This window comes from Hyperolius riggenbachi, chromosome 12, assembly GCF_040937935.1.
Source record: "Hyperolius riggenbachi isolate aHypRig1 chromosome 12, aHypRig1.pri, whole genome shotgun sequence".
Taxonomy (NCBI): domain Eukaryota; kingdom Metazoa; phylum Chordata; class Amphibia; order Anura; family Hyperoliidae; genus Hyperolius; species Hyperolius riggenbachi.
Genome location: NC_090657.1, coordinates 16,994,623 through 17,018,149, shown reverse-complemented (window position 1 = coordinate 17,018,149; position 23,527 = coordinate 16,994,623). Strand labels below are relative to the sequence as shown.

The 23,527-nt window shown below is 48.7% G+C and overlaps 1 protein-coding gene across 1 annotated transcript in view; it reads left to right on the top strand.

Moving 5' to 3' along the window:
* Positions 1 to 23,527, top strand: part of POLG2 (DNA polymerase gamma 2, accessory subunit) — a 49,454-nt gene that overhangs the window by 5,695 nt on the left and 20,232 nt on the right. The window contains exons 2-5 of the mRNA XM_068264445.1: positions 14,317 to 14,867; positions 16,691 to 16,811; positions 19,423 to 19,528; positions 23,286 to 23,459. Coding sequence (XP_068120546.1) covers positions 14,390 to 14,867; positions 16,691 to 16,811; positions 19,423 to 19,528; positions 23,286 to 23,459 — 879 coding nt within the window. The 5' untranslated portion in view covers positions 14,317 to 14,389. The remainder of the gene's footprint in view (positions 1 to 14,316; positions 14,868 to 16,690; positions 16,812 to 19,422; positions 19,529 to 23,285; positions 23,460 to 23,527) is intronic.

Genomic DNA, 23,527 nt, shown 5'->3' with positions numbered 1-23,527 from the left:
AAAGAAACGCAATGCGGGCAAACATTTCACCAGAAAAGAAGCGCAATGCGGGCAAACATTTCACCAGAAAAGAAACGCAATGCGGGCAAACATTTCACCAGAAAAGAAACGCAATGCGGGCAAACATTTCACCAGAAAAGAAACGCAATGCGGGCAAACATTTCACCAGAAAAGAAACGCAATGCGGGCAAACATTTCACCTGGAAAAGAAAGCATATACTCACCTGGCAGAAGTCTCTGGCCTCTGGCGCGCTGCTCCCGGGACCACCTTCCTCCTGCTCGTCTCCCGCGCTGACAGGGCTACGGCAAGATGGCGCCCGAAGCCCTGTACTGGAGACACAAATAGTCTCCAGTACAGGACTTCGGCAGCCATTTTGCCGTAGCCCTGCTCGCCTGCCGGTGTCGGAACAGACACCGGAAGAAGGAGGCTGGAGCGGGGCTGCGGGCAATGAACTGGCACGGCGTCTATAGACGCCGCTGCCAGTTCATGATGATAGAGTGGCCAGAGTCCCGAGGCCCGGTACGTCCCGCTGCTGAAAGCGGGACGTTTCCCGGGACCTCATGCAGCCTGGGACAGCGGACCCCGAATCCGGGACGCGTCCCGGGCAATCCGGGACGTCTGGTCACTCTACTTTCATGTGTCCCTCATTTTGGATGCTATGTACAGGTCATGTTGCTAATGTACACACCATAGTACACACCATGCAATTTCCCGTCAGATTGTTGGATTGGACGGAGAATTTCTGATATGTCTGATCTGCGCCAGATCGATAATGGAATCTATTTTGTTCAGTCGTGATCTGAAAATCGGGCACTTTATCGATCAGGAGAAGATCGGACATGTTGGAAATTATTGGTTCGACCCATTGATCTGATGGGAAATTGCATGGTGTGTACCAACTGAAGCAACTAGCAACTGAACATAGATGTTTAGCTTAACATGAACATACTGACTCAAGCTAGACAGTTTACAGCTGAAGCGGTCATTCGGCGCAATCTTGGTGGAGAATCTATTGTCCTTACTGTTCACCCCAAACTCATTTTTGCTAAATAACTAGTGTATTATTTTGCTTCTTACCCTATCACTCCACTCACCCATTCACTTGTGTGCCACCTTGTGTTTCCCCTCTCTCTTGAACTGTACACACTGCACAGCTATAGCCAAGCAGCTTCTCTGTACAGTGCTCATGGACTGGTCCATGATTTTGAAAGGGGAAACATTAGCTGAATATGTGTAGGCAACTTTAATTTCTTTCTTTAAAAAAATTATGTTTAAGGAATAGGTGTGTACATTTCTATAGTTTACCAATAAATCTCCAATTCTTGTACTTGTGTTCCACATTTACCATTTGAGCGTACACTTCGGGAACACTGGGACCTGCTAATTCTACCAACAGGTCACATTTGATGTAGAATCCCTGCAATGGCCATCATACTCTTTTATAAGGAGCAAACAATCAAAACTATAGATCTTTAGGCACTAGTTTACTTTAGGGGCGCCAGCAGAAATCCTTGTAAGTAAAAGTTCTCCAATCACAGCACTCTCTACAGCACAAAGCATTGGGATTGGCCAAATAGTTGGGCGTAGTTTACTACAACCTATTGTAAACCTATCAGTTGGAGAAAGTGTCGTCCACCCAAACACGTTAGCTGAATTCCCTATTAGGATTCCTGCTGGGTTCCCTAAAGTAGACTAGCGCCGATCATTCACCACATTGCCACATCACACCACTAGATATCAGACCAGGGCCTGTATGCAATTAACTTTTTCACCTAAGTTATCTCCTAGGAGATAATTTTCATCTTCTCTTTAAATGAACATTTCAGCATATTATATGTAAAAGTACCCAAAAGTTGGTGAAAAAGTACTATCAAATTTATTCTGAGTATTTTCTAGCTTGTTAGTGGTTTAAAGGGCAACTTATGATAAGTTGTGAAAATATCACCTAGGACAGTGGTTCCCAACCCTTTCCAGGTCTTGACACATCACGCCAAACCTTAAGATATCCGCGACACATCACGTATGATAGGAGAATAAGCATAATAATCGTGAAATCACTGGAAAATGAGGCCTAGAGCTTTGCAGGACTGCAGAGACAATGTGAATACTGCTGGCACAATGGGAATTGGGGGGGGGGGGGGGGGGCGGAGCTACAGGTTCAATATGCTGATGCTGCTGGCATATTGGGGGGCTGTAGCAACAATATGCTTATGCTGCTGGCACAGTGGGGGGCTCCGAGACAATATGCTGCTGCCAGCACAATGGGGGAGGAGGGACACAATGCTGCTGCTGCACAATGGGGGAGGAGGGACACAATGCTGCTGCTGCCAGGGCCGGATTTGTACTTTTTACCGCCCAAGGCCAACTATATCGTCTGTATGGTTGTTATCTCTGTGTGTCCCAATGAGAATTATTCTTACTCTCCATCATTGCTGTCACAGACAATAGCTATTTTAGTAATATGCGTATAGATTATATGTTATGTTTTGAACTTTTATGGTATGCTTGCCATCTCGTTGACGATGGACCCAATGTGTCACTATGAGAGTTAGGCTGATGTGTACCTGCAGGATAGAGCTTACATATCTTGCAGGGACAGCACAAGTACAGGACAGAGAGTTCAAAGGTTAAAGCTGTCCTTGTAGATAGGGATGGCTGCATAGAACAGCATTACTGCCACTCACTGAGCCGCCCCTAAACTTCTGGTGCCCTAGGCCATGGCCTATGTGGCCTTGCCAGAAATCCGGCCCTGGCTGCTGCACAATAAGCAGGGGGCTGCAGGGATAATATGCTGCTGCAGCTGGTACAGTAAGGTTGCTGCAGGGGCAATATGCCAAAGGTTATTATGCTGTTGTATATTTTTTAGAGCAGAAAGCATATTCCGAGTTCAGGTCCGCTTTAATTAATAACCGTTATTATGCTGTTGTGTATCTTTTAGAGCAGAAAGCACGTTCTGAGTTCAGGTCTGCTTTAATAAAGGGCATTATGCTGTTGTGTATATGTGTCGCGGCACATCGGTTGGGAACCACTGAGCTAGGAGAATATGGGCCCATGTCTCAACACAGATCTGATGTAATGTCATCTGCATTGCTGCAGTACTGTAATAACCTGCCTGGCGTTCTGATTCCCGCGGCCCTGCGGCCGCAGGAACGTTTTTTGCAATTTTTATTTTTTATTTATTCCCCCCTCCCTGCGGCGTCCCTCCGATCCCTGCCGGCGCAATCACCCATCCGGAAATCCCGTTCTGAACGGGATTTCCAGGAGGGCTTCCCCCGTCGCCATGGTGACGACCGCCGTGACGTCATGACGTCACAGGGAGTCCAGATCCACCCCTCAGCGCTGCCTGGCACTGATTGGCCAGGCAGCGCACGGGGTCTGGGGGGGGGGAGGCTGTATCGCGGCGGCGAACAGGCACAACACGCAGCAAGCAAAGTGCTTGCTGCGTGTTTTAAAAAAAATAAATATTCAAATCAGCCCAGCGGGGCCTGAGCGGGCCTAGCTCGTCCAGAACGCCAGGGAGGTTAACAGCTCTATCCAGTGGAAAACTATATGATTTCCCACCACTGCTGTCTGTGGTCCGTTCACCCTCCCACCCACTCGATTAGACAAGGAACAACCTTTCCTGGTCAATGTTCAATCGGTAAGAATGATCGAACATGGATCAAGAAAGTCTTCATTTTCATAAATATTTGTTAGAATTTTTTTATTGAACAGAATGTCTAATCTATTGAAAATATTGTATAAGTCTATAGGATGAACCAGGCACTATCTTGAGGCCTGGTACACCCAGGGCCGGATTTAGGCCAAGGCTATGGCCTAGGGCACCACAGGAGCAAGGGCGGGTGGGCAGTAGGCTAAACTGGTGCAGCATTTGCAAGTAAATAAGGGAGTCATCTGGTTTCATATACTGGAGGGGGAACAGGGTCATCAGGCTACCTATACTAGAAGAAAGGGGGGTGGGGAGGGGTTATCAGGCTACCTGTATTGTATTCCCCACACCTGAGGAAGGGTGTTGCCCGAAACATGTCGTGTGCTCTGCATGTTCTGTAAACTGTATGACTTAAAGGGAAGGTTCAAGCAAAAAAAAAAAATGAGATTCACTTACCTGGGGCTTCTACCAGCCCCATGTAGCCATCCTGTGCCCTTGTAGTCACTCACTGCTGCTCCAGTCCCCCGCTGGCAGCTTTCTGACCTCGGAGGTCAGGGCCACATTGCATACATTTTTACGCATTCCAGCTAGTGCAGGAACAAAAATTTACGCGTTTCACCACTAACGCGTAAAAATGTATGTGTTAATGTTCCTGCACTTGCGGGAATGTGTAAAAATGTACGCAATTTGGCCCTGACCTCCGAGGTCAGAAAGCTGCCAGCGGGGGACTGGAGCAGCAGTGAGTGACTACGAGGGCACAGGATGGCTGCATGGGGCTGGCAGAAGCCCCAGGTAAGTGAATCTCATTTTTTTTTTTTGCTTGAACCTTCCCTTTAAATACAGATTACCTCTGAAGCAACGTGTGTGCCGTCTCCGTTTTTTGTTTTCAGTGAAGAGGCAGCAGGAGTGGTGTACCTGCAGGAGTCTGGCACCAGCTTCCAGGTCTGGAGAATAATAGGCCTGTCAAAGGTGTGTGAGAAGTGTGAACCCCTCACAGTATACTAGAAGAAATAGGGGAAGGGTTATCAGGCTACCTGTATTAGAGGGAAGGGAGGAGGGGTCATATTGCTACCTATACTGGAGGGGGTTCATCAGGCTCCTTATAGGGAAGGGGTCATCTAGCTACCTCTTCTGAAAGGGGGATGGCTAGTGATAGTGGCCTTGGGTACACCCAGTAGATCTGCAAACAGGAGATCATGCCAGTCAATTGATCCATGGCAGTTTGGCACAGGGTGAGACGAATGATGGCGCACTCTGCTGCTGGTGAAATTCCACACGGTGTTAATTACTATTCCCCCTCCAAGTCGTAGCAACTCAGGAGATGTAATTCGGGGTCCGGCAATCGCTAGAACCCCAAATAACTGCTGCGTGGGCCGTGCACTATAGCATTGGGACTGTAGCAGCGCCCAATTCAGACACTACGCAGCATGCGCCAAGAAGCCCTGCCTCGCCGTCAATACCCTGATCGGTAATTCATCGGAAGGGAATGAGCAATCAGCGTTTATCAGGTTGGTTGTCGCCTGCCTTGCATGGATCAGGACTCGATCCCTCAGACAGCAGCTTGCTATAGCTTCTATCGGGAGAAGGGATGATGGGATAGCACACAACAAAATGGCTTCCGACGGAAGGGGTAAGGAGGGTAACGTTACCCTGGGGGGGGCACTGTTGTTTATCCAAGGTGACCACAAAAGGCCACCTCAGCCAAGTTTAGTATAGCATGTGCACCTTTAGTGGTTGTAGGGCGGCAAGCCTTTCCCTCTCTGTGCAAGTTGATGAACCTTAGAGACTGTCTGTAGGGTACTAAACATGATTGAACGCCTGCATGATGGTATCAAACCTATTCATCCTCTCGGTTCAGCCCCTTCCAGCGATTGCCGGACCCCCAATTTACTTCTTCCTCCGAGTTGCTACGACTCGACAGGGGAATAGCAATTAACGTCGCCTGAAATTTCACAGACAGCAGTTTGAGCCGTCATTCTGGTCATGCTGTGCCAAAATGACCGGGCGGCAAACTGCCATGGATCACCTGGTGGTGCCTAAACCTAAAAACCTCCCTGTTGCGTCTAAACCTTAACTTCTCACAACTGCAAAACTGCGATTAGCGGCAGCAGATGGAAATTTGGGCGGCCTGAAATTGCCGCTACTGCTTTGCGCCCACTATTTGTAGTAGCAATTTCCAGGCGGCCAAAATTCCATCTATTGGCGCATTTTATCAGGCACATTAGTACGCCCACATTTCCCTCTATTCTGCTAATCATTTTATCATTGCAGCCAATGACGGCGCCCTTCTTTCTGCTTTGCACTGGGCGCACTTTATTCCATATCCAGCATTTGCCACCAACAGGTCACATTGGGTGTAGAATCCCTGTAATGGCCATTATACTTTATTAAAGCAATGGATCGAGCTGCAAAGACAGTACCGCAGCACTGCAGCTGATATTAGATCAGATCTGTATTGAGACACAGTCTGATAGCTAGTGGTGTGATGTGGAAAGTGATCTACATCATAGGTATTGTTTTTTTAGGAAAAAATAGTTTAACTACTTGCCGACCACGTCCCGCCGATGAGCATGGACGCGGCTGCAGCCCCAGGACCGCCTAACGCCGATTGGCGTATGGTCGGCCTGTCTTGCAGGAGATCACGCACGCTGTTGCGCGTGCATCTCCGCTTTGTATCGCGGTCGCCGCTAGGAGACCGTTTTCACCTGTCCCCTCCAGAGGCTCGGGGGTGATCCGTTGTCACAGTCTGAAGCCTATGACAGCTGTTCACAGTGATTGACTGACGGGGGGAGGGAGGGAGGGAGGCATGTAAAATAAATAAGAAAATACACTTTTATTATGAAAATAATACAATATTGGTGGGGAGAAAAGGGGGGCGGGGATCACTTGTGTGCTGACATGTGCGGCCCTTCAGCGAGGCCTTAAAGCTGCAGTGGTCAATTTATTGAAAATGGCCTGGTCTTTAGAGGGGTTTAACACTGCGGTCCTCAAGTGGTTAACTAGCATGGGGCCTCTAACCCCTCTGCAGTCAGTGGCCAGGGCTGCGCACATCCTCATTCATGCTACCATCGCCATCCTGCATATGTGAGGTACTAGAAATGGAGTACTGTGCAGGACAGTGACATCACCCTCCTGGGAGCATGAGCAAGGACGTGCACAGGTGCAGTACTCCCCCCCCCCCCCCCCCCCCCCCCCATCGACTGGCCAATTGCCTGGATCAGAACTGGCTTGCGGCGGGGGACCAGAGGATTGGTTTGTCCTGCCGCGGGCACAGGACGTGTGCAGGGGGCCAATAGAAGCCCCAGGTAAGTTAAACTTTAAAACTTTTTTTTTCCCATCTCAGTTCCCTATTACTTCCCATTAAAGGTACCCTTTATAGAGAACCCGAGGTGGGTTTTGCAAATCCTATTAGCACACAGAGGCTGGTTCTGCATATAATGCCCAGCCTCTGTTGCTATATTATATCCCCCCCCCAGGCCCCCCCCCCTGCGCTCTGCTTTGCCCCCCAAAGTAAAACGCCAAGCTAGCGACACACAGCGTGCTGCCAGCAGGCTGTTTACATGTGCACTGCCACTCTCTGCCGCTCCCCTGCCTCCTCTATGTCCCCGCCCACGTCCCTTCCCTCCAATCAGCGGTAAGCTTTTCCAAGCGCTTACCAATTTTCCTATGCCTTGCATTGAAGTGCAAATGCTTAGGAAATTTATTAGGATTTACTTTTAATTGTTTACTTTTATGGCTGAGGAGAAGGAATTATTTGTATAACTGGGCCATCATTGACCTACAGTGGCTTGAAAAAGTATTCGGCCCTCTTGAAGTTTTCCACATTTTGTCACATTACTGCCACAAACATGAATCAATTTAATTGGAATTCCACGTGAAAGACCAATACAAAGTGGTGTACACGTGAGAAGTGGAACGAAAATCCTACATGTTTCCAAACATTTTTTACAAATTAATAACTGCAAAGTGGGGTGTGCGTAATTATTCGGCCCCCTGAGTCAATACTTTGTAGAACCACCTTTTGCTGCAATTACAGCTGCCAGTCTTTTAGGGTATGTCTCTACCAGCTTTGCACATCTAGAGACTGAAATCCTTGCCCATTCTTCTTTGTAAAACAGCTCCAGCTCAGTCAGATTAGATGGACAGCGTTTGTGAACAGCAGTTTTCAGATCTTGCCACAGATTTTCGATTGGATTTAGATCTGGACTTTGACTGGGCCATTCTAACACATAGATATGTTTTGTTTTAAACCATTCCCTTGTTGCCCTGGCTTTATGTTTAGGGTCGTTGTCCTGCTGGAAGGTGAACCTCCACCCCAGTCTCAAGTCTTTTGCAGACTCCAAGAGGTCTTCTTCTAAGATTGCTCTGTATTTGGCTCCATCCATCTTCCCATCAACTCTGACCAGCTTCCCTGTCCCTGCTGAAGAGAAGCACCCCCAGAGCATAATTCTGCCACCACCATATTTGACAGTGGGGATGGTGTGTTCAGAGTGATGTGCAGTGTTAGTTTTCCACCACACATAGCGTTTTGCATTTTGGCCAAAAAGTTCAGTTTTGGTCTCATCTGACCAGAGCACCTTCTTTCATATGTTTGCTGTGTCCCCCACATGGCTTGTGGCAATCTGCATATGGGACTTCTTATGCTTTTCTGTTAACAATGGCTTTCTTCTTGCCACTCTTCCATAAAGGCCAATTTTGTGCAGTGCATGACTAATAGTTGTCCTATGGACAGAATCTCCCACCTGAGCTGTAGATCTCTGCAGCTCGTCCAGAGTCACCGTGGGCCTCTTGACTGCATTTCTGATCAGCACTCTCCTTGTTTGGCCTGTGAGTTTAGGTGGACGGCCTTGTCTTGGTAGGTTTACAGTTGTGCCATACTCCTTCCATTTCTGAATGATCGTTTGAACAGTGCTCCGTGGGATGTTCAAGGCTTTGGAAATCTTTTTGTAGCCTAAGCCTGCTTTAAATTTCTCAATAATTTGATCCCTGACCTGTCTTGTGTGTTCTTTGGACTTCATGGTGCTGTTGCTCCCAATATTCTCTTAGACAACCTTTGAGGTCGTCACAGAGCAGCTGTATTTGTACTGACATTAGATTACACACAGGTGCGCTCTATTTAGTCATTAGCACTCATCAGGCAATGTCTATGGGCAACTGACTGCACTCAGACCAAAGGGGGCTGAATAATTACGCACACCCCACTTTGCAGTTATTCATTTGTAAAAAATGTTTAGAAACATTATGATTTTCATTCCACTTCTCACGTGTACACCACTTTGTATTGATCTTTCACGTGGAATTCCAATAAAATTGATTCATGTTTGTGGCAGTAATGTGACAAAATGTGGAAAACTTTAAGGGGGCCAAATACTTTTGCAAGCCACTGTATGCCTATCTTTAGGCCTGGTACACAGAGGCAGGGGAGCCTCTAGGCATAGGCAGTACAGGCCATTGCCCGGAGTGCCATTGGTCCTGGGGGCGGCATGTTGCTGGATTAAGCCACGCCCCCAGACAGAAGCCATGCCCACTGACTAAGCTCCACCCCCACAGGTGTTCTATAACTTGTTTCTGCTGCATCTGCTTAGCGTAAGTTGCAGGCAGCTGCCACTGTGTCTTTCTGTGCCTTGTACGTCCTTTTCCCCCCTTTTCTTCCCAACTTCTGTCCCTTTTGTATCTCATGCTGTCTCCTTGTGCCTCCTTGAGTCCCTTGTGCCATGTCTGACCCCCTGTTTGTCCTTCTATCTCCCTTTATGCCTCCTGTCTCCCTTTGTGCCTCTGTCTTCATGTGCCTCCTTCAGTCTCCCTGGGCCACCTCTGCCTCCTTTTGTCCTCCTGTGCCTCCTTATGTCCCCTTGTGCCTTTCTTTTTCTCCCTGTGCTACCTCTGCCCACCTGTTCCTCCTTCAGTCCTCAAGTGCCTCATTCTGTCTCCATGTGCCTCTTCAGTCCCCATGTGCTACCTCTGCCCCTGCACCTTCCTCTTTCCCCTGTGCATCCTTCTGTGCCCCTTTGTGCCTCCTTCTGTCTCACTGTACCTCCTTCATCCCCCTCTGCCTTTTTCTGTTACCCTTTGTGCCTCCTACTGTCTCCCTGTGCCTCCTTTTTCCCCCTTTGTGCTTTTTTCTGTCTCCCCCCATTGTGCCTCCTTCTGCATCCTTTGTGCCTCCTTATTTCCTCCTGTGCCTCAATCTGTCCCCCATTGTGCCTCAATCTGTCCCCCATTGTGCCTCAATCTGTCCCCCATTGTGCCTCCTTCTGCCCCACTTTGTGCCTCCTTCTGTCCCCGTGTGCCTCCTTCAGTCCTCCTGTGCCTCCTTATGTCCTTTTTTTTGTGCCTCCTTCTGGCCCTCATGCCTTCTTCTGTCTCCCTGTACCGCCTGCTGCCCCTCTGTGTACCTTCTTTCTGTCCTCCTGTGCCTCCTTCTGTCCTCCTTTGTGTCTCATTCTGTCCCCCATTGTGTCTGCTTTTGTTGCCCTGTGTGCCTTATTCAGTCCCCCTGTGCCTCCTTATGTCCCCCTTTGTGCCTCATGAAAGTGGATCCCTGCCTATGTGTATTTTCTGGTGAAACGCTGCCCACATTGTGTATTTTCTGGTGAAACGCTGCAGCCTTTACGTGTATTTTTCTGGTGAAACGCTGCCGCAATAAGTGTAATTTCTGTTGAAACACTGCTGCATTACGATTATTTTCTGGTGAAACATTGCCGCATTACGATTATTTTCTGGTGAAACATTGCCGCATTACGATTATTTTTTTTTGGGGGGCGTGGGGGGGAGAGGCGCCACAGGTTTTCTCGCCTGGAGTGACAAAATGGCTAGAGGCACCCATGCACAGAGGCGTATCTAGGGAAAACTACGCCCAAGGCAAACCCGGTAGTCTTGGTTTAATTGGTTGTGTGCAAGTTGAATTGAAGCATGTCCTGTAAGAATGGGGTATCACAATAGGCCAGCCTATGCAAATCCCCCAAATAACAGGCAGCTTGTTCCACTAAAAGATGTAACAAGGCAGCAGAATGTCTTCCAGATAAAAACTAGTATCTGTATGGAATACACCACAGATGCTATAGAGCAGCGCCTCCAGTAAGAGGCGCCCATGACGCATGCCATACCTGCACCCCAGTAGATACGCCTCTGCTGGTACATCCAGAAGATCAGCAAAAGGTAAAACATGCCAGTGAGTTCTCTGATCGGTAATTCATCGAAGGGGAATCGCCATTCACCCAATGTATCGCTTGTACAAATACTCTACATCTGCTGATCTGTTCTCAAATAAGCGATTTCTGTTTCATTGTGACAGCTGTTATTCACGCATGCATGCAGTGTGTACAGAAATCAACATTTTTGGGCCAGTGCACACCAAAAACCGCTAGCAGATCCGCAAAACGCTAGAGGATTTTGAAGCAGATTTCAGAGCGATTCCAGGCATCTTTAGAGACGTTGTCTAAACATGCCTAGCGTTTTTTGGAGCGTTTTTGTGTAGCAGATTTCATATATTGTTACAGTAAAGCTGTTACTGAACAGCTTCTGTAACAAAAACGTCTGGAAAACCGCTCTGATCTAGCGTTTTTCAGAGCAGTTTTAAACTTTCCTATACTTTAACATTGAGGCAGAAACGCCTCAGAAATCTAAAAAAATGCTGCAGCCCCCGAGTTTGCGTTTGTGGAAAAAAATGAACCGCTCTGGTGTGCACCAGCCCATTGAAATACATTAGCCAAGCGATTTTCAAACCGCTAGCGTTTTTAAAAATGCTCCAGAACCGCTGTGCTGTGCACCAGCCCTTTTTAGGTTTGTTGTCACCAGTATGGATCAGAACAGTTTGCTATAACTTCTATGGAGAGGAGAGGAGGGATGACAGCAGGGTACACACAACAGAACAGCTTCCAGCGGGGAAGGTAAGGAGGGTAACAGTGCACTGATGGAGTCCCTGTCATTTGGAGATCTGATATTTTTCAGATTTTTAAATGAGCTTAGGGGGAAACCTGTACACGCGTATCCCTCTGTTTCTCTGCCCACCCTCTTCTGCATTTGGCATTATTTGGAGGCCTCACGGTTGCTGCATTTTCTCCCTGTCTCATAATTCTTACCATAGCTATTGTATTGTCCTAGCTTATAGTAACGTTCTGTAGAGGATAAGGCTGACATCCTCTACAGAACGTTACAGAGTGCATAGTCATGTCTCTGACTGTCCTCAGAGGAGCTTACCATCTAATCCTACCATAGTCATAGTCTAATGTCATACCATACTATTATTATGTGTTTATATAGCTCTGACATCTTCCGCAGCTCTTTACAGAGTACATAGTCATGTCACTGACTGTCCTCAGAGGAGCTCACAAGCTAGTAGTGGCTGGATAGTGTGTAGTGGCTGGATAGTGTGTAGTGGCTGGATAGTGTACTGGTTAAAGAGAGTCTGAAGCGAGAATAAATCTCGCTTCAGACCTCATATATAGCAGGGGCATGTGTGCCCCTGCTAAACCGCCGCTATCCCGCGGCTTAACGGGGGTCCCTTTGCCCCCAAATCCCCCTCTATACAGCCAGGGAGCCTTCCTGGTTGGGGCAGGGCTAACCGCCGCAGCCCTGCCCCACGCGCATCTGTCAGCGCGTATCTCTGCATCTCCCCCGCCCCTCTCAGTCTTCCTTCACTGAGAGGGGCGGGGAGAGGCGGCGATGCGCCGCTGATAGACGCGACTGGAGTCAGGGCTGCAGCCGTTAGCCCTGCCTCCAGGAGCGACCAAGTCTGCGACCAAGTGTCGCAGTGGGGGGTTTGGGGGATCAGGGACCCCCGTTTAGCGGCGCGATAGCTGCGGTTTAGCAGGGGCACACGTGCCCCTGCTAACTATGAGCTCTGAAGCGAGATTTATTCTCGCTTCAGAGTCTCTTTAAGGGCTCAGCCTTTGACATGGGTGACCAGGGTTCGAATCCTGGCTAGGTCAAGTACCTATTCAGTAAGGAGTTCAAGGCAAGACTCCCTAACATTGCAGGGTGGCCTCCTGAGCGCGTCCCAGTGGCTGCAGCTCTTGAGCGCTTTGAGTCCGACAGGAGAAAAGCACTATACAAATGTTTTTTTTTTTTTTTAAAACCCTTGATATAAGTTTGGTAACTGGGGTATTATTTTCTTTTATGATGGGAAAGGGAACTTCAGGCAAGGTTTTGCTGGGCAGGCCCACTGTCTTTGAATTGCACTGCTGCTAAGTTCATGTACATTTGTCTCTGCCCATGACCCATAATGACCAGACCGCTTTCCGGTGCATGGCTAAGCCACCAGCTGCCCCAACAGTGTATCCAGCATCTGTCTAGCACTTGGAGCCGTGTTTGGCTGACCTCTGCACTCATCTGTTACTGTGAAGACCAAATTGAGCTGAGTGTTTAGTTTTCAGTGAACACCGATGTCTTCTTCACAGGAATAGAGTTCTGCACTAAGTAGGTTAAAAGCAGACCACACGCACCACCTAGTGGAAAAGACACATTTAGCAGTTTCCATCATCTCAGTGTGGATCTCTTGCCTTGGATACTTTTTTGTTTAGAGGGGGACCTCTTTAGAATGGGTTCATAAATGTCAAGAGAATAACTGCAAAACCCCAGTGTTACCCAGACGCGTTTCTAAAGGCTGCTACAGATGCCCCTTGTCACTCATCTCCAAAGGGGCGCTTAAGTTATCAGATCATCACCCCTCCCTCAATCCCAGCCAGGTTTAAGTCCATGCTCCGCACATCGTGGCTCCTTACGAGGACAAGTATTTAACTGGCCGCCGGCGCGTTACCGTTACGCTGGCCGTACAGTAGTAGGAGACACTAAAGGTGAAAGAAGCATTAGGTGGTGGTTCGGAGAGATCCCGCCTCTGGTTGAAGGTAAAAGGGGTTTTTGTCATCTGCTAAAGGGGTCTGTACTGAGCAGGATCGTCCATCAGGCAACCTAGGCATGTGCCTGGGGCCTAGTTGGTATCAAGGAGCCCACCAGCCACCTTCTCTGATCTCTCTCCACTTCAACTTACCAAAAATCTACTACCTTGCTTAGGGCCCCATTAATCCATCTCTGAGACTGTAAATCCCTGTCCTGCCACATCACTGTCAGAAGACAGGCCTGTCGGTGTAAATCAGGGCTGTGGAGTTGGAGTCTCGGAGTCGGAGCCATTTTGGGTACCCGGAGTCGGAGTTGGAGTCATTGATCTCATAAACTGAGGAGTCGGAGTCGCGAGTCTGGAGTCGGATGATTTGTATACAAAATCCACAGCCCTCATAAGTATTAGACTAAGGAGATGAGCAAAAGAGGATCCGCAAACCAGGCCGGGTTGACGTGTAAAAGGCTGATATTTTATTGAAGAAATCCACAAACCGTGCAATAAAAGCATCAACCCGGCCTGGTTTGCGGGTCCTCTTTTGCTCATCTACTTCGTTATGGCTTGGCTGACCTGATCCTGCACCGACTGTGTGATGCCTGGGGGTATAGAGCGTTTATGAACTTACTTTGTCGATTAGACTATGGAGTCGGAGAGTCGGAACCATTTTGGGTACCCGGAGACGGAGTTGGAGTCGGTGGTTTCATAAACTGAGGAGTTGGAGTTGGAAGATTTTTGTACCGACTCCACAGCCCTGGTGTAAATAGCTGTATCGGAAGACCGCACTGATATGAGGTCCAGCAATATTCATTATTTGCCTTTTCTCCTATTTAGGACAGTCTGTTATTCAACATAATGCTTCAGCCTGGATTGGAGGCCATTTTGTGTCAGACGAACACAAGCCACGATGCTTCTGTGTGTGCTGCAAGTGTCCCAAGCAAGGCAGACCAGGAGGACTCTGCAAATCATCCGATTATTGAAGTCCAGACGGCTCACTTCCATTCCCAGAGACCAGAGCCAACATGTTCAGGCAGAAGATAACACCCAGAAGGTGCTTCTTGATCTGTGCAGGAAAAGAGGCTTCATCTTCGGAGATGAGTTAACTTCTACCTCTGTTCTAAGAGGGTGTCAAAACCTGGGACCATTGGGCACCAGACTAAAAAAGAACTTACTAGATGAATGGTGGAGCACCATGGTGCTCAACCGAGACCAGGTTCTACCCATTGACACTTTGCACCACCTGCCAGGATCATCAAGTCCTTCAGCAAAACTGTCATTGAAGATCTGTCCTCAGTCTGGGCCAGGCAAAAACCAAGACTTGACCACACATAAGCTGGATGAAGACTTTGGAAAGATGTTTGACCTTCGACAAGATCTTTTGGAAGGTAACAATTACAGGTCCTGTTTAAAATGTAACACATATCAATCTATTTCCTTACGCACTACTCGCATATGAGCTAATATTGGCTTGGCATGACCATTCGGCCACCACTGAATGTGTAATATTTTATTGTATTCCTCACGGGTCAGTTTTATAAACAGATTTTATGCCCTCTGACACTTCCCTACAGATAAGTAGCAAAAAATGCGCCCCATGATTATGACATAGACTGCTTTTAAGTTGCGAAGTCAAAAAGAGGCCTGTTGGATTTTAAGTGGTTTTGAAATGGGGAGACCGTAGTGAAAATGACATCATTATACATTGCTTCTGTGGTCCATCCTTAACTGCCATCTTAGTACGTTAAAAAACAATACTTAGCATACTTACATGTACTCTGCAAATGTCCACACGCTCTTCCGTTCCAAACATCCCTCATGTTAATAGGCCTTTATTCTACTTTTTGCCTTAACCACTTAATGACCAGCTAACGCCAATAGGCGGTGGCTGGTCGTTTGTGGTTTTACATGGAAACGTCCGTTCCATGTCACTTCACGGAGGGTGTCTCCGTGAATAGCCTGCGAGCCTCCGATCGCGGTTCGCAGGCTAATTGTAAACACGCGGGGAAGAAATCCCCGCTGTTTACATCAATACGGCGCTGCTGTGCAGCAGTGGTGTAAAGGAGATCGGCGATCCCCGGCCTCCGATTGGCTGGGGATCACCGGCAATTGATAGGCTGAAGCCTATCCTAGGCGGCGCAGGACGGATATCCGTCCTGCGCAGCCCATAGGGAAAGGGAGAGGGAGGGAGAGGAACGGAGGGCGGAAATTGCTGCGGACGGGGGCTTTGAGGAGCCCCCCCCCGCTCGGCCACATGGAGCGGCGGCAATCAGACCCCACTAGCAGGTCATCCCCCTAGTGGCCTAGTGGGGAAAAAAGAGGGGAGTCTGATCGCCCTGCGTGGTTCCCGATCTGTGCTGTGGGCTGGAGAGCCCACGCAGCACAGATTTTGCCTCAATAGCCCGGTCCTTAAGTGGTTAAAGGGGCACTATGGTGAAAAATTGTAAAATGTAAAATATGTGCAAACAGACAAATAAGTAGGTTTTTTTCCAGAGTAAAATGAGCCCTAAATTACTTTTCTCCTATGTTGCTGTCACTTACTGTAGGTAGTAGAAATCTGACAGAAATGACAGGTTTTGGACTAGTTCATCTCTTCATAGGGGATTCTCAGCAAGGCTATTATTCTTTGTAAAGATATTCCCTAAAAAGGATTTAAACAATGATGCTGGCCAGCTTCCCTGCTCGCTACCCAGTTTTTTAGCAGTTGGACAGAGCAGCTGACATTCACTAAGCGCTTTTAAAAATAAATAAATCCCTGAGAATCCCCTATGAAGAGATGGACTAGTCCAAAACCTGTCGCTTCTGTCAGATTTCTACTACCTACTGTAAATGACAGCAACATAGGAGAAAAGGCTCATTTTACTCTGGGAAAAAAAACATACTTCTTATTTGTATGTGTTTGCACATATTTTAAATTTTACAGTTTTTCACCATAGTGCCCCTTTAATGATATTATTTTCATTATTGAATTATATAGCGCTAGCCTACTCTGTGAACTCTGTACATTCAACTTCCCTTCCTTGGCTGTAATATGCAGTTCAGCAATCAGATGGTGACAGATTTCCTCAGAAGTTGAGGAGACAGTTTTACATTGTGGCTGATTCCCTTTAAGTGGTGAGCAGCCTTCTCCATCTGGTGTAATGTTGTACCCCTGTAGTTGTGACAGAACCAGAGGTAAAAACTGATATGGTACACTTGGTCTGTATTTCAGGCACCCTTCGCTGTTACCCCGCTTGCCTGGAACTGCTGAGTAAGAGGCTGCCATTCGGCATTGCTGAGGTTGGAAGATGTTTTCACCCAGTCATGGATGAGGAGGAGTCTATGCCCTTCAGGTCAGCCATATTGTATGACATAAATTGATACGGGCAGCAATTATAATCCATTCCCCCTTGAAGAAAGATACGACCTGTTTACTGCAGCAAACAGTGCTAAATGGACATTTTGATGGATGTTGCATGTTACATATAGGATCCAGTCACACGTCCATTTGCAACGGATACACTGTGTGCATTGCAGCAAGCGTGCAGGACAATTCCCGGACACCGGAAGGAAGTCAGACATGGCATATTAGCAGTGCTAAGTGACATGTCCAGCGGAACGCACTCTTGTGCCATACAGGACAATTCCCGGACACCGGATGGAAGTCAGACATGGCATATTAGCAGTGCTAAGTGACATGTCCAGCAGAACGCACTCTTGTTCCATACAGGACAATTCCCAGACACCGGATGGAAGTCAGCCATGGCATATTAGCAGTGCTAAGTGACATGTCCAGCGGAACGCACTCTTGTGCCATACAGGACAATTCCCGGACACCGGATGGAAGTCAGACATGGCATATTAGCAGTGCTAAGTGACATGTCCAGCAGAACGCACTCTTGTGTCATACAGGACAATTCCTGGACACCGGATGGAAGTCAGACATGGCATATTAGCAGTGCAAAGTGACATGTCCAGCAGAACGCACTCTTGTGTCTTACAGGACAATTCCTGGACACCGGATGGAAGTCAGACATGGCATATTAGCAGTGCTAAGTGACATGTGCAGCGGAACGTACTCTTGTGCCATACAGGACAATTCCCGGACACCGGATGGAAGTCAGACATGGCATATTAGCAGTGCTAAGTGACATGTCCAGCGGAACGCACTCTTGTGTCTTACAGGACAATTCCCGGACACCGGATGGAAGTCAGACATGGCATATTAGCAATGCTAAGTGACATGTCCAGCGGAACACACTCTTGTGCCATACAGGACAATTCCCAGACACCGGACGGAAGTTGGACATGGCATATTAGCAGTGCTAAGTGACATGTCCGATAAGCCAGGGGCTCTAGGAGCAAGTGTTCCGTGCTGTGGATGTTACAACACATCTGCTGTCAATGTGCACAACACGAATCCGGTATAGTGGAAACCGAGCCTTAAAGCGGAACTGAAGTTTTCTAAAAAATAAGTTTCACTTACCTGGGGCTTCTGCCAGCCCCCTGCAGCCGACCTGTGCCCACGACGTTTCCAAACGATCCTCCGTTCCCCCGCAGCAGCTCACTTTTCTTCACATAGTGGAAACTGACTTCTACGTCCACTGCTCCTTGGCTACGCGTATCCTCGTATGCGTTCCTGTACCCAGGAGAGTCCTGTGCAGGCGCAGTACGAGAAAATCTCTACTGCTGGGAGCATGAACGAAGACTTACACGGCCAGGGCCACGCAGGCGCTGTGCACTCCAACTGCATAAAGTGAGAGTGAGCTGCGGCGTGGGAACGGAGGATCGAATGGTAACTTCTCAGGCACAGATCGGCTGCAGCGGGCTGGTAGAAACCCCAGGTAAGTTAAAGTGGACCCAAATTAAAAATACAAGATTTCAGAAAAAAAATCTATTTTCTAAACTATAATAATAAATAGCAGCCTTTTTTCAGCTGCATGATGACAAATATAAAATATTTTACATTTATTGGAGGAACCCCTCCCTTCCTTTCATATTGCCGGGATTTTTCCGGCAAACTGGTGGAGTAGCAATGGAGGAATTGCTAATGGCTGCCCCCAGTATAACCCTAGCTATGAAAAGAGAAGGGTGAAAAGCAGGCACTGAAATGCTCATAGGTTTGAAGGAGTGTTTATTTATCTTTGTATGTGTTAGAGTGGTGCAAATAAATATTTTTAATTAAAAAACATGTTTGGTTTGGGTCCGCTTTAAACTCTTTTTTACAGTTGAGTTAAGGTTCCCTTTAAGCAAGACATTTGTTAGTAGTTTGGAGGTGCCACCCCCTCCACAGGCTTGGTATCCTACAATATGCATGTAACATCCAGTTTGCTGTAAGCAGATTTATGGCATACAGTATACAGCATAGGTTGCAGCTCTCCACTGCCCCCTGGCTTCTACTGCAGATTACAGCATGCTTCTCTCTCATTCAGAGGAATATATCAGTGCAGGGGCCACAGTCGGGTATTAGAACTGACGTTTTGGGATACCCACCGGAGGCCCCCCTTAAATATTACTAAAGAATGTGTCCTGCAGATTGTGTTTCAGATTTTGGCCCCTTATGTGATTGAGTGTGACACCCCTGGTTTAGAACAGGAAAATAACCATTTCTGGATTTTTATTGTAATATGACTAAATAGACATAACTATATAATTTTACTGCACGTAAAGCAGCAGCATTATTGTGTTAGAAGCCACTCTAGCCCTGATTCCGTAAACTTTTTTTTCTCTTGAGTTTTCTCACGGAAGATTTTAAGGTAGTTGAACAAACAGCTGCTTTACATTCTTGTTCTTTAAGTTCCTATTGTCTTCATAGTGAATTTCATAAAACCATTGCATTAAAAGCTAGCCATGGGTGACCACTGTTTGGCATAGAGTTGCGGCTGAAGATGCTAAGTCACAATTTATCTATGAGGCTGTTGCACCAGTTCACTATATGTATGGCTGAGTTTGTTTGTGTTACAGGCTGGGGGAGAGGACAGTGGCATCCTTGGCCTGGTTCACTTCAGGGAAGACTTCTGGTCAGTGGCAGGACTACTGGCTGAGGCATCGACTGGTCTGGTGGCAGAGGGTGAGTTACGTCAGGAACTGTGTTCTGTTTAATAGTCTTGGACATCTAGCATTCCTATGTTTGAGGGTGAAACTGTCATTTTAGAAACATTTAATATTTTCAGCCTATTATTAATGAGAGTCCTGATGACGTTTTCACTTGTAATTTCTGCACGAATTATAGCAGAATACTGTGATAAGTATATTTATGCACTATGTTTCTGTGTAAAGAGCCATACCTCTCTCTGGTACTGTGTGAGGAGCTGTGCATCTCTCTGGTACTGTGTGAGGCGCTGTGCTACTCCCTGGCTCTGTATGAGGAGCTGTGCGTCTCTCTGGCTCTGTGTGAGGAGCTGTTCTACTCTCTGGCTCTGTGTGAGGCGCTGTGCTACTCCCTGGCTCTGTATGAGGAGCTGTGCCTCTCTCTGGCTCTGTGTGAGGAGCTGTGCCTCTCTCTGGTACTGTGTGAGGAGCTGTGCTTCTCTCTGGCTCTGTGTGAGGAGCTGTGTTTCTCTCTGGCTCTGTGTGAGGAGCTGTGCGTCTCTCTGGCTCTGTGTGAGGAGCTGTTTTACTCTCTGGCTCTGTGTGAGGCGCTGTGCTACTCCCTGGCTCTGTATGAGGAGCTGTGCCTCTCTCTGGCTCTGTGTGAGGAGCTGTGCCTCTCTCTGGTACTGTGTGAGGAGCTGTGCATCTCAATTACTCTGTATGAGGAGCTGTGCTTCTCTCTGGCTCTCTGTGAGGAGCTGTGCTTCTCACTGGCTCTGTGTGAGGAGCTGTGCTTCTCTCTGGCTCTGTGTGAGGAGCTGTGCGTCTCTATGGCTCTGTGTGAGGAGCTGTGCTACTCTCTCTGGCTCTCTGTAAGGGAGCTGTTCTACTCTCTGGCTCTGTGTGAGGAGATGTTCCTCTCTCTGGCTCTGTGTGAGGAGCTGTGTGTCTCTCTGGCTCTGTGTGAGGAGCTGTTCTACTTTCTGGCTCTGTGTGAGGAGCTGTGCCACTCTCTGGCTCTGTGTGAGGAGCTGTGCCACTCTCTGGCTCTGTGTGAGGAGCTGTGTTTCTCTCTGGCTCTGTGTGAGGAGCTGTGTTTCTCTCTGGCTCTGTGTGAGGAGCTGTGTTTCTCTCTGGCTCTGTGTGAGGAGCTTTGTTTCTCTCTGGCTCTGTGTGAGGAGCTGTGTTTCTCTCTGGCTCTGTGTGAGGAGCTGTGCTTCTCTCTGGCTCTGTGTGAGGAGCTGTGCGCCTCTATGGCTCTGTGTGAGGAGCTGTGCTACTCTCTCTGGCTCTCTGTAAGGGAGCTGTTCTACTCTCTGGCTCTGTGTGAGGAGATGTTCCTCTCTCTGGCTCTGTGTGAGGAGCTGTGCTACTCTCTCTGGCTCTCTGTAAGGGAGCTGTTCTACTCTCTGGCTCTGTGTGAGGAGCTGTGTTTCTCTCTGGCTCTGTGTGAGGAGCTGTGCTTCTCTCTGACTCTGTGTGAGGAGCTGTGCTACTCTGTAGCTTTGTGAGAGGAGCTGTTCTACTCTCTGGCTCTGTGTGAGGAGCTGTGCATCTCTCTTACTCTGTATGAGGAGCTGTGCTTCTCTCTGGCTCTGTGTGAGGAGCTGTGCTTCTCTCTGGCTCTGTGTGAGGAGCTGTGCTTCTCTCTGGCTCTGTGTGAGGAGCTGTGCTACTCTCTCTGGCTCTCTGTAAGGGAGCTGTTCTACTCTCTGGCTCTGTGTGAGGAGATGTTCCTCTCTCTGGCTCTGTGTGAGGAGCTGTGTTTCTCTCTGGCTCTGTGTGAGGAGCTGTGCTTCTCTCTGACTCTGTGTGAGGAGCTGTGCTACTCTGTAGCTTTGTGAGAGGAGCTGTTCTACTCTCTGGCTCTGTGTGAGGAGCTGTGCATCTCTCTTACTCTGTATGAGGAGCTGTGCTTTTCTCTGGCTCTGTGTGAGGAGCTGTGCTTCTCTCTGGCTCTGTGTGAGGAGCTGTGCTTCTCTCTGGCTCTGTGTGAGGAGCTGTGCTTCTCTCTGGCTCTGTGTGAGGAGCTGTGCTTCTCTCTGGCTCTGTGTGAGGAGCTGTGCTTCTCTCTGGCTCTGTGTGAGGAGCTGTGCTTCTCTCTGGCTCTGTGTGAGGAGCTGTGCTTCTCTCTGGCTCTGTGTGAGGAGCTGTGCTTCTCTCTGGCTCTGTGTGAGGAGCTGTGCTTCTCTCTGGCTCTGTGTGAGGAGCTGTGCTTCTCTCTGGCTCTGTGTGAGGAGCTGTGCTTCTCTCTGGCTCTGTGTGAGGAGCTGTGCTTCTCTCTGGCTCTGTGTGAGGAGCTGTGCTTCTCTCTGGCTCTGTGTGAGGAGCTGTGCTTCTCTCTGGCTCTGTGTGAGGAGCTGTGCTTCTCTCTGGCTCTGTGTGAGGAGCTGTGCTTCTCTCTGGCTCTGTGTGAGGAGCTGTGCTTCTCTCTGGCTCTGTGTGAGGAGCTGTGCTTCTCTCTGGCTCTGTGTGAGGAGCTGTGCTTCTCTCTGGCTCTGTGTGAGGAGCTGTGCTTCTCTCTGGCTCTGTGTGAGGAGCTGTGCTTCTCTCTGGCTCTGTGTGAGGAGCTGTGCTTCTCTCTGGCTCTGTGTGAGGAGCTGTGCTTCTCTCTGGCTCTGTGTGAGGAGCTGTGCTTCTCTCTGGCTCTGTGTGAGGAGCTGTGCTTCACTCTGGCTCTGTGTGAGGAGCTGTGCTTCTCTCTGGCTCTGTGTGAGGAGCTGTGCTTCTCTCTGGCTCTGTGTGAGGAGCTGTGCTTCTCTCTGGCTCTGTGTGAGGAGCTGTGCGTCTCTCTTGCTCTGTGTGAGGAGCTGTGCGTCTCTCTGGCTCTGTGTGAGGAGCTGTGCGTCTCTCTGGCTCTGTGTGAGGAGCTGTGCGTCTCTCTGGCTCTGTGTGAGGAGCTGTGCGTCTCTCTGGCTCTGTGTGAGGAGCTGTGTGTCTCTCTGGCTCTGTGTGAGGAGCTGTGTGTCTCTCTGGCTCTGTGTGAGGAGCTGTGTGTCTCTCTGGCTCTGTGTGAGGAGCTGTGTGTCTCTCTGGCTCTGTGTGAGGAGCTGTGTGTCTCTCTGGCTCTGTGTGAGGAGCTGTGTGTCTCTCTGGCTCTGTGTGAGGAGCTGTGTGTCTCTCTGGCTCTGTGTGAGGTGCTGTGTGTCTCTCTGGCTCTGTGTGAGGAGCTGTGTGTCTCTCTGGCTCTGTGTGAGGAGCTGTGTGTCTCTCTGGCTCTGTGTGAGGAGCTGTGTGTCTCTCTGGCTCTGTGTGAGGTGCTGTGTTACTCCCTGGCTCTGTGAAGGAGCCGTGTTGCCCTGTGGCTCTGTGAAGGAGCCGTGTTACCCTGTGGCTCTGTGAAGGAGCCGTGTTACCCTGTGGCTCTGTGAAGGAGCCGTGTTACCCTGTGGCTCTGTGAAGGAGCCGTGTTACCCTGTGGCTCTGTGAAGGAGCCGTGTTACCCTGTGGCTCTGTGAAGGAGCTGTGTCACCCTGTGGCTCTGTGAAGGAGCCGTGTCACCTTCTGGCACTGTGTGAGGAGCCATGCCTCCCTCTGGCTCTGTGTACGAAGCTGTGTTAACCTCTTGTATCGTTCAAGATGCCATGTTGCTCTATGTCTCTGTAAGAGTAACTGTTGCCCGCTGGCTTTGTGTGAGGAGCCAATTTACCTTCCAGCTCTGTGCGAGGCATTACGTTACCCTCTATTGCTGTTTAACATATCATGTAACCCACTCTCTCTGTGTGAAGTGTTTTTGCCCCTGTCTCTGTGGTGCTGTGTTACCCTCTCATTCACTTTTATTGTTTGCCATATAGTTTTCTCAGGTACCCTCCAGATTCAGCATCAGCGACCAGCAGGATGATGGAGGCCGAAAGATGTCCATCATAAATTATCACTTCCCCTGGGGGGAGCAAGCAGTGGAAATACTCACCAGCTTAAACGACTCTGCCCTCACCCAGGTGCATGGTGGGAGCAGCTCCAGCCTCCATGTAAGTCCTATTATACGAAAATGTTTTTTAAGCATCATTGAAAAAAATGCTCATATGGAACTACATTG